The 10,546-nt window shown below is 47.8% G+C and overlaps 1 protein-coding gene across 1 annotated transcript; it reads right to left on the bottom strand.

The window, feature by feature from the left end:
- Positions 1-1,395: 1,395 nt before the first annotated feature.
- On the bottom strand, positions 1,396-10,293 carry LOC125425440 (cyclin-dependent kinase 4-like). The gene is made up of 4 exons (XM_048483046.1): positions 10,166-10,293; positions 6,645-6,695; positions 5,167-5,302; positions 1,396-2,251 (listed from the first exon to the last, which is right to left on the bottom strand). The coding sequence occupies exons 1-4, from the start codon at positions 10,207-10,209 to the stop codon at positions 2,159-2,161; spliced, it is 324 nt and encodes a 107-aa protein (XP_048339003.1). The 5' UTR covers positions 10,210-10,293; the 3' UTR covers positions 1,396-2,158.
- Positions 10,294-10,546: the final 253 nt, after the last annotated feature.

The raw sequence follows: 10,546 nt of genomic DNA, 5'->3' as shown, positions 1-10,546 counted from the left end.
AGGGCAAGAGGCCCACCTGGTCCCATTCACATTATGAAAGCGCTAAGTGAAACCATACCAAGACTCTTTGCTGCGGCGGAATATCTAGTGCAGGGGTAGGGAACCTGCGGCTCGAGAGCCGCATGCGGCTCTTCTGCCCTTGCACTGTGGCTCCACGAGCCGAGCCGCTGGCCCCATCCCTGCCTGCCCTGCACGCAGCAGGGCGGGCGCACCAACTGCCCACAGTCGGCTGGGCTGCGCCGCGGGCTTCCCCTCTCGCCCGCCCCATTGGAGCGGGGCGGGTGCTTTCCCGGCGGCCGGCGAGGCCAAGCCACCGGCTTCATCCTTGCCCGCCCTGCAGGCAGCAGGGCGGGCGCATCCATGCGCTTCTCAGAATGAGTGGAGTAAAAGGTAAAAAAAACCCCTATATATATAGTGTTATCTTTATTTTAAATATCAAAAATTATTTGCGGCTCCAAGTGTTTTCTATTCCCGTGGAAAACGGGTCCAAATGGCTCTTTGAGTGTTAAAGGTTCCCTACCCCGATCTAGTGAGTCCCACGAGAATGTTTATCAGCTGATTTAAATGGTAATGATTGGGCAGCTGCTGAATTTTTTTTATCCAACAAGAAGTTTGCAAACGAACTTTTCCAGCCTGTCCCCTCACAGGGTTCACCTGAAGATGTCGCCCACTTCCCCACGCTAAAGGCAAGAGAGCCTCATAATGTTGCCCGGTGTTTTTGGACTGTGCGGCTTCCAGAGATTCTGTGTAGTTCACCTCACAAACGCCTCATTCAAGTTATGGTTTCTTTTGATGGGGGAGGCACCTAAAAAGGAGGTAACAGCATTTGCTTGTGAATCCAAACTTTATATGATTGCCAGGATTTAAATTAGGGCCTGACACTGAACTGGCCCCTTTCTGGCCAAAACTCACTCAAACATTTGAGTTTCTTATTCAAGAGGAAAAATACCCCAGAGGTTGAACTTGCGCAAGGGAGAAGGAAATGGGCAGGCGGGGGTGCTTCAAACCTATGGTGCCCCACAGTTAAGCCACGTGATTTGTACACATCGCATCATAGGCAGCTATATAGAAGAAAAGTTTGGATTTATACCCCACCTTTCTGTCCTGTTCGGAGACTCAAGGTGACTGACAAGTTCCTTTCCCTTCCTCTCCCCACAACAGACACCTGGTGAGGCAGGTGGGGCTGAGAGAATTCCGAAGAACTGTGCCAAGCCCAAGGTCACCCAGCAGGAATGTAGGAGTGCGGAAACACATCTGGTTCACCAGATAAGCCTCCGCCACTCAGGTGGAGGAGTGGGGAATCAAACCCGGTTCTCCAGATTAAAATCCACCTGCTCTTAACCACTACACCACGCTGGCTCGTAGGTCCATTCTGCTCCCAACAATGAGAACGCATTTGTCAAATGATAAGAGGGAAGAGGGGGGAAAGACCCAGTTGTCTTTTCCTGCCCACTGTCCCATCCATTTTATTTACTGACGATCATTTTTAGAAACATTTCATTTTTTAAAAAAAGAGGGACTAGAATCAAAAACAGAAGTCATTCATCACCATGCCAAGATCCCACGTCCTTGACCATGCTCTTGGCATCGGAAAACACCTTTAAAAAAAAAAAGAGTGAATATTGATACAAAAATATCCTCTGCTTCCATTTTCATGGAGCTCCGTAACAAGCTAAGGCAGGGCTTGAGTGTCCAACTGTCAGCCGCAGGAATGTGATAAAGGCAGCAATTTCATTGTGTAAACAGTTATAAAAGTTTTTTTAAAGGCACTGGAGATACCTTTGGCAAAGAATCCACAGACAACATGAGTGTGGCTACCTCAAACTGGGGCCTATTACGGTATGAACAACCAGGACCTGCAAGAACACCTTGGGGGAATCTACCCAGGTACGTGAAATGTATATGGCACGGGTGGCAGAGATATTGTGAGGAATCCTACCATTTCCAAGGTGGGACGGATTTTGAACATTGCACTTCCTGCAACACACACCTTTTCTCAAATGTGTGCTGGCAGCAATCTTTCCCTTGCCCACCCATAATTCCCAGCACAGCCAGGAGACGTAGAGACAGAACCCCTTAGTGGGGCACAATATTATCCTCACACCCCCACACACAAAGATCTTCTGTGCAGTCCTCAAGACATAACTCAGCAGAGATGCTACCCATCCACGGCCCTTTTGTCTTGAAAGTACTCGTGATGCAGTGCCTGGAAGGCAGAGATGCGCTTGTGAGGGTTGAAGGTCAGCATTTCCTAAAGAGAGAGAAAGACGAACAGGAAATCCATCAGATGGGCATGCAAATATTGCCCCAGCTGGCCTGCCTCCAAATCTTTCCCATAAAAGATCAACAAGTGACGGCACAAAACCAGAATGGGGGACAGACTTCGGTAATCCCTAAACAAACAGAAAGAAAACATGCTGTATTCTTTTCCCCAGCTAATTACAGCAACGCTTACGAATGCACAGCCCAATCTGTTATTAGCCCTATTTTGGAAAGAAGCACGGCTCTGTGTACTCCTATGATGAAGGCAGCGTTTGTACAGGACATTATTCACTGCAGCTCTCAAAGACGGCACGAGTGTGTGAAAGGTAAGCAGTTGCTCTGCCCCGATGTGCTGAATCACCAACCCACATTTATCTCTTCCCCCACGCAAATGACTCCACCCCTCCCCAGAGATGACTCGCAGCTCGGAGACAGAGGTCAGCTGACTGAACGGAGCATGCCCTTGTCCACAGCTTGGCAGTCATTGCGGGCAAAGGGCTTGACCCATCTTCCGGGGCTGTTCCACCCAAAGCAGCAATCGTGTGTCTGTGTTAAGTGCAGTCAAGTTGCTTCTGACTCATGGCAACCCTATGAATCAATGACCTTCAAGACATCCTAATGCAGTGATGGCGAACCTTTTCAAGACCGAGTGCCCAAATTGCAACCCAAGACCCACTTATTTATCGCAAAGTGCCAACATGGCAATTTAACCTGAATACTGAGGTTCAGGTTAACCTGAAAAACAGTTGGCTCCGAGGCATGTGTTACTTGGGAATAAGCTTGGTGGTAGTCGGTGGCTTTGATTTGAAGCAACCGTGCAACTCTTTGAACGGGTGAATCACGACCCTAGGAGGGTTTACTCAGAAGTAAGCCCCATTGCCAGCAACCGAGCTTACTCCCAGGTAAAGGATCGCGCTTTAGTTCTTCACATGAAAATCAGTGGGGTTTGACAGCGCTTAACAGGGTTACCTACACTGCTTCCCCAAAACAAGGTTTAATGCTAATAATCGAGCCCGGCGGCCCAGGCTAGCCTAGATGTGTGTGTGGTGGGGCGGGGGCGACTCTGTTTGCGCGTGCCCACGGAGAGGGCTCTGAGTGCCACCTCTGGCACCCGTGCCACAGGTTCGCCACCACTGTCCTATTGTGAACAGCCTCGCTCAGGCCTTACGGAAAGAAGGTCGTGGCTTCCTTTATGAAGTCAATCCATGCCATCTTGGCTCTTCCTCTTTTCCTGCTGCCTTCAACCTTTCCAAGCGTTATCGTCTTTTCCAATGACTTCTGCCTCCTCATTATGTGACCAGAGTGCAACAGCCTCAGTTTAGTCACTTCAGCTTCTAGGGACAGTTCAGGCTGCATTTAATCAGAAACCACTTATTGGGGGGGTTGGCGGTCTGTAGTAGCTCCTCCAACACCACAATTCAAAGGAATCCACTTTCTTCCACTCAGCTTTTCCAGCTTTCAAATCCATACACAGTAATAGCAAATTGGGAGACAGCAATTGGGAGGTCAGGAATCTAATACACAGGCACCAATATGGATCCATGGTACGTATCCTACAGCCCGCTCCTGCTAACTTGTAAGCCAAATTAGTAGGAATGGCTTTTTTGAAAAGTTGCAGTGGCCCCACTCTCAGGCCTCTTCCGGACATGCAGAATAATGCACTCTCAATCCACTTTCACAATTGTCTGCAAGTGAAAGTTGTTATTCTGCACAGTAAAATCACAAGAACATAAGAAAGAGCCTGCTGGATCAGATCAGAGTCCATCTAGTCCAGCACTCTGCTACTTGCAGTGGCCCACCAGATGCCTTTGGGAGCTCACATGCAGGATATGAAAGCAATGGCCTTCTGCTGCTGCTGCTGCTCCTGAGCACCTGGTCTGCTAAGGCATTTGCAATCTGAGATCAAGAAGGATCAAGATTGGTAGCCATAGATCGACTTCTCCTCCATAAATCTGTCCAAGCCCCTTTTAAAGCTAAAAAATCCAGCTACCAAGTGCACTGAAAGTGGATTGAAAGTGCATTATTCTGCATGTGTGGAAGGGGCCTTAGAGGGAGTAAAAAAACATTATATTCAAACAGTTTTTTACGCTTATGCAAATGTAGACTTGAATGTTGGTCTGAATTTTTTAAAAATTAATAATGCAATTCAAGAACTACTTTTCAAAACAGAAAATTAAAATGAGAAAGCTTCATTCCCTCCTTGTAGTGGCTGCAAGGAGAATATCTAGGGCAGTGGTGGTGAACCTTTTGGGCTCGCCCCCCCCCCCCAACACACACATAAAAGAGAAATTATTATTTACATATTCATTCAAAAAAATACAGTCCAGTCATGTGTGGTGTTATGTATTATATAAAGAAATATCAAATTACAAAAAATGACTGAAACTCCAACCGGGAGAATAGTTGTCGTTGGGTGTTGGTGAACGCTGGTGTGTCACCCAAACCGTTGTAGCGTGTCACCTTTGACACATGTGTCATAGGTTCACCAACAGGTTCACCATCACTGATCTAGGGGAACACACTGGTCATAATCATCCCAGTTTCCCCTTTGAGCCAGATTAGGAGATTGATTTTGATCAACATAAATATACAATAAGAGCCTCGCCAGATCAGACCAGCGCTCCAGCTTGTCCAGCATCCTGAGACACATAGTAGCCAACAGGTTATTCTGGAGTGCCAACAACAGGACAGAGAGGCTGAGGACAACCTATGTTGCTTCTTGGCACTAGTACACAGAGGGTTATTGCCTCTGATCATGGTGTAGTGGTTAAGATCAGGTGCACCCTAATCTGGAGAACCAGGTTTGAGTCTCCGCTCTGCCACTTGAGCCATGGAGGCTTATCTGGTGAACTAGATTAGCTTGTGCCAATTGGCCCTGCTTTTGTGCTCTTTTAGGGAACTCACCAAAAGCAGCTGAGCTCCTGGGAGCTCAATTTCTGGTACGAATTTCTCAAGAGGTTGCAGGAGGCGAGCAGCAAACGCACAGCGTGGCAGAGAAACGTCTAGAGGCCAGTCTTCCTCAGATGGGAGTCCAATTAGACTGTAAGTCAAGAAGAAGACATCAGCCAGAGAAGTATGGGCGATACCAAGTTCTTCATCACGCAACAGATTTCTTCTCAACTTGCAACCCCAAAAAAGGTTCTGATGCTCCAAACTGAAGGTTAAATCTGTAGGAACTGGAAAAATCAGAACTGGAAACAGTCACTTGCGTGAGATATGAACAAGAGGCATCCATTCTCCCTGCCCCCTCGCCCAGTTTCCATATTGGGCCTCTTTACCTCTCACAAAACACATCAAGAGCAAAATGAATATATGAATAGAGCAGGGGTCTGCAACCTGCGTTTCTCCAGATGTTCATGGACTACAATTCCCATCATAGACTACAATTCCCAATTGGCCATGCTGGCAGGGGCTGATGGGAATTGTAGTCCATGAACATCTGGAGAGCTGCAGGTTGCAGACCCCTGACTTGAGTGGATGGGTGAAAAGTGGTCCTTCAGGTATGCTGGCTTCAAGCCATATAGAACTGTAAAGGTCAATACCATGCTGGCAGGGGTTGATGGGATTTGTAGTTCATGAACATCTGGAGAGCCGCAGGTTGCAGATCCCTGACTTAAGTTATCTTCAGAGGCCCTGCTTCGGCTGCCCCAACCAGGTGATGCTAGAGAGGTGGTAACTCAAGACAGGGCCTTCTCGGTCATGGCACCAAAGCTTTGGAACTCCCTCTTTGTCTCTCACGAGCAAGTGAAGACTTTTTAGTTTGGTTTCGCATACCCCAATATTGAACCTCCTCCGTGTTTGTGTTGTTTATTCTTTATTTATATATGTTTATTGAATTGTTTAAATATTTTATATATACTCTGATATGTTTTTGTAGCAAAATTATAAACTTAATTGTTGGAAGCCAACCTAAGCCTGCAAGGGGAGGGGCAACATATAAATTGAATTAATTATGATGATGATGATGTCTTGAATGTTTCAATGTTGAAATGGGTTAATGTTTCCTGCCTTGAGGATGTTGTTGGGGTGGAAAGGCAGCAACAACTGTTTTAAAAAACCCTGACTTAGCACTTCAATGGAAACTATCAGCTGACTCCCCTGTAGCCTCTGTCCGGCTGGTTTTGCGATCTGGCATAAAGGTCAAAGGAAGGGGAGTTTTCACAGCCAAGATATTGACACTCCCCTTTCCCTGACTCAGAAACTATGCAAGCTCTGGCTTAGCACCATCATCAAGGGGTGAGTCATACAAAGTGCGTCATGGTTAAGCTGAGAAGCCAAAAAAACCAATGAGGGGTAAACAAAAAGACACACAAACACACAAAGGAAGGTTGCCATCCCCTGCTGACTTGGCCCCGGGAATAAAAAAGGAGGAAAGGACTCACTCAAAAATCTTGCCCAGCTGGTCAGCTTCAGAGTTGCCACAGAAGAGAGGCCTGTGGAACACAAAGAGAACTGTGGTTACTGGGGCGGGATGCTGTGTAGGCCCTGCCTCTAAACCCAGGCCTAAAGGCCACCCTGACCACAGAAAAATGATCCAATACAAGGCTTACTGTAAAGAGGTAACTGGCTACCACAGGAGAGCAAGGAACCCAGCCCTATAGGATTTCCTCACTCTGTCCCTGGATTCAGGGGGCAACAGCACGGTTCCCTCACATTCATGGCATTTTAACACACCTTTCTCCATAGAGGACTCAAAGCAAGTTAATTTAAAACCACAACTAAACCACAACTAAACAATATGAAGGGCAATACAAAGCTAACGTAGGACGGGTTAGTGCCCTTCCACGACCTGTGTAATTCCCCCACAGAAGACCGACTTCACAGAACAGAAAGTCCACATGTACAGTCACAGCCTCAGAGTGTCTGACTGTCATTTCATAGTGAGCACCTGGGCACAGGGGCAACATGGACCAGAACTGTTGACTCTACTCATTTTACTGTCACGAGGCCTGCTTATAATTCTGCCTTCTATGTCAGAATACTGTTGTGACATGAAACACTCTTTGAAAGCCATCCTTTCCCGATTTTTGGAAGGAATCAGGATACGAAGGACAGCTTAGGTCAGGGGTGGGCAATTATTTTTTCCATGGGGCCGCATAAGAAACAGAAAATATTGTGGAGGGCCGGGCCAAAAGGCTGAACTCAATTCTGCATAATAGGGGCTGATAAGTGACAGACAGGTGCACAGATCAACTTGGAATCAGTGGCAACAGTTCTGCATACAACACTATTTGGCACAAAGAATCACAGGCTTAACCTACCTGCATAGTTGTCCACTGTGACAATCAAGCAAGTGGGGAGACTTAAGTCCCTTGACCTACTTTTTTCATCGACTGGCGCTTTTGAAAGCCCCGCAGAAGCAGGCAGCCAAGGCAACCGGCTTCTGCGGGGCTTTCAAAGACGCCTCGCTCCCCAGCAAGGCAGGGGGACGAGGCGCTTTTGAAAGCCCCGCAGAAGCAGGCAGCCAAGGCAACCGGCTTCTGCGGGGCTTTCAAAGGAGGGGATCGCCCCAGAAGCCACTGCGCAAGGGGGGAAGGGGGAGGGTTAACGTGAGCAGCGCGGTTCTAAACAGGTCCTCTTAGGCCAGGGCCAAGTCTGTCATAAGGGCCAGTCAGGGTCATCCAGCGGGCCGGATGTGGCCCCCGGGCCATATAATGCCCAGGTCTGGCTTAGGTGAATTCTTCCTCCACAATCTGGTGAAAGGGGGGAGGGAAGAGGTTGGTTTTAACCTGCTGTGGAAATAATTCCTTCCCTCAGCAGAAGGCTCCATATTAACCTTTCAGCCCTTGTCACATGTGCTCGATAACTGCAGGAAACGGAAGACAGGCCAGCTTCAGCCTGCTCCCAACCCCAACCTTCATTCCCTGCCCCGCACCCCCACCCCCAGATAGTAAGGGCGGAGCGGGGGAGCTGCTCTGCAGGAAGAAGATGAGGCAACAGCCCGCCTGCTGTATCAGCCCGAATGATAAGCAGAACAGAAGCACCGGGCAGGTCCAACCCTAATCTATTGTTCCCCAGCTGCGTCTCCGACTTTGGTGAAGATGATTCACCTAACTGCAGAAGCTACCAAGGATCAGCAAAGCCACGGGGAGCGATATGGGGGACTGCCCTCTGGGGTCTGGCGGGCAAAAGTCCTGCCTCTACATAGTAACCCGTTCCTTAACTATTAACCATATTGACCCTCTCGGGCCCCTTTTGCACATGCAGAATAATGCACTTTCAATGCACTCTGCAGCTGGATTTCCCTGTGCAAAGTAGCAAAATCCACTTGGCAAACAATTGTGGAAGTGGATTGAAAGTGCCTTATTCTGCACGTGCGGAAGGGGCCTCAGTCTTGCCTTGAGCCGAAAGGCCCCAAATGATTTTTTTAAACAAAAAAAGTCATATTTAAACAAAATCCACCCTTCCTTCTAGAGAAAAACCAGTTCTCGCCCAGGCTTCTGAAAATACTCAAGTTAACAGCAGTTCATACAAATATTTATTGTTGATTCTAATCAAAGGCGCAATACAAACCATTTTACAAATTTATGCATTTATACCCTACTGAAATGTTGACAGAGAGAAAATGTTCTCTCTTTCTCCCAATACTAGAACCAGGGGGCATCCATTGAAAATGCTGGGGGGAAGAATTAGAACTAATAAAAGGAAACACTTCTTCACGCAACGTGTGATTGGTGTTTGGAATAGGCTGCCACAGGAGGTGGTGATGGCCACTAACCTGGATAGCTTTAAAAAGGGGCTTGGACAGATTTATGGAGGAGAAATCGATATATGGCTACCAATCTTGATCCTCTTTGATCTGAGATCGCAAATGCCTTAGCAGACCAGGTGATCGGGAGCAACAGCCGCAGAAGGCCATTGCGTTCACATCCTGCATGTGAGCTCCCCAAGGCACCTGGTGGGCCACTGCGAGTAGCAGAGAGCTGGACTAGATGGACTCTGGTCTGATCCAGCTGGCTTGTTCTTATGTTCTTAAGGCCCTTGCTTTCACATCCTGCATGTGAGCTCCCCAAGGCACCTGGTGGGCCACTGCGAGTAGCAGAGAGCTGGACTAGATGGACTCTGGTCTGATCCAGCTGGCTTGTTCTTATGTTCTTAAGGCCATTGCTTTCACCTCCTGCATGTGAGCTCCCAAAGGCACCTGGTGGGCCACTGCGAGTAGCAGAGAGCTGGACTAGATGGACTCTGGTCTGATCCAGCTGGCTTGTTCTTATGTTCTTAAGGCCATTGCTTTCACCTCCTGCATGTGAACTCCCAATGGCACCTGGTGGGCCACTGCGAGTAGCAGAGAGCTGGACTAGATGGACTTTGGTCTGATCCAGCTGGCTTGTTCTTATGTTCTTACTTTTTTCAGCAATAGGGTGGCCAAAGCGGCTTGCAACACCTTTCTCCCCTTGCCCATTCTATTCTCACCACAACCCAGTGAGGCAGGTTAAGCTGGCACTGTGATTATCCCAGGGTCACCCTGTGAGTTTCCATATAAAAGAGTGTATTCAAACCCAGGGTTCCAAAGATCCTAATCTGCGTCACTGAGTAGCATTTCTGGAGTGATTTCATTTTAATTGCATTTTATTCCTGATGCAGAATATCCCAGGCTCTAGCGACTGCGGACATTTTAGCAACGCACCCAAAATATATTCCCCATCATGTCTAACCACCACTCCAGAGCAAAACCACAACCCACTTCTTGCATTTAGTTAGATCAAGGGTCTTCCAACGATGGCCCTCCAGATGTTCATAGACTACAATTCCCATCAGCCCTACCACTTGGCTATGCTGTCAGGGGCTGATGGGAATTGTAGTCCATGAACATCCGGAGGGCCATAGTTGGAAGACCTCTGATGAACCAACAACCGTCTCCACCCCAGCGGACTGCCCCACACTCTCTGTCCACCCCACTCACTTCCTTCGAAACATCTCTGCAAAGATGCAGCCAATGCTCCACATGTCCACAGGACTACCGTAGGTCGACTGTAGCAGCACTTCCGGTGCACGGTACCAGAGGGTAACTACCTATGGAGGGGAACAGAGATAGTAGCATTCACAGGTACAATACAATACAATTCACAGGTACAATACTTCCCCTTCACTCCATCATACCTCCAGTCCAAGACAGGAAGAACTCACGAGCTGTCAGTTTTAATGATTTCCCGTATGCCTTCTGTTCCCTTTTTTATCCAGATTCTTTTAGATAAATTCTTACTGTTTTAACATATTTTTTTCATTGGTTTTATGGACCTTACACAGGTTTATGCTTGTGATAAAGATTGACCAACTGACATGA

This window comes from Sphaerodactylus townsendi, unplaced genomic scaffold (assembly GCF_021028975.2).
Source record: "Sphaerodactylus townsendi isolate TG3544 unplaced genomic scaffold, MPM_Stown_v2.3 scaffold_480, whole genome shotgun sequence".
Lineage (NCBI taxonomy): Eukaryota > Metazoa > Chordata > Lepidosauria > Squamata > Sphaerodactylidae > Sphaerodactylus > Sphaerodactylus townsendi.
The sequence above is the reverse complement of the archived record's forward strand: the minus strand, read 5'-3'. Positions and strand labels throughout refer to the sequence as shown.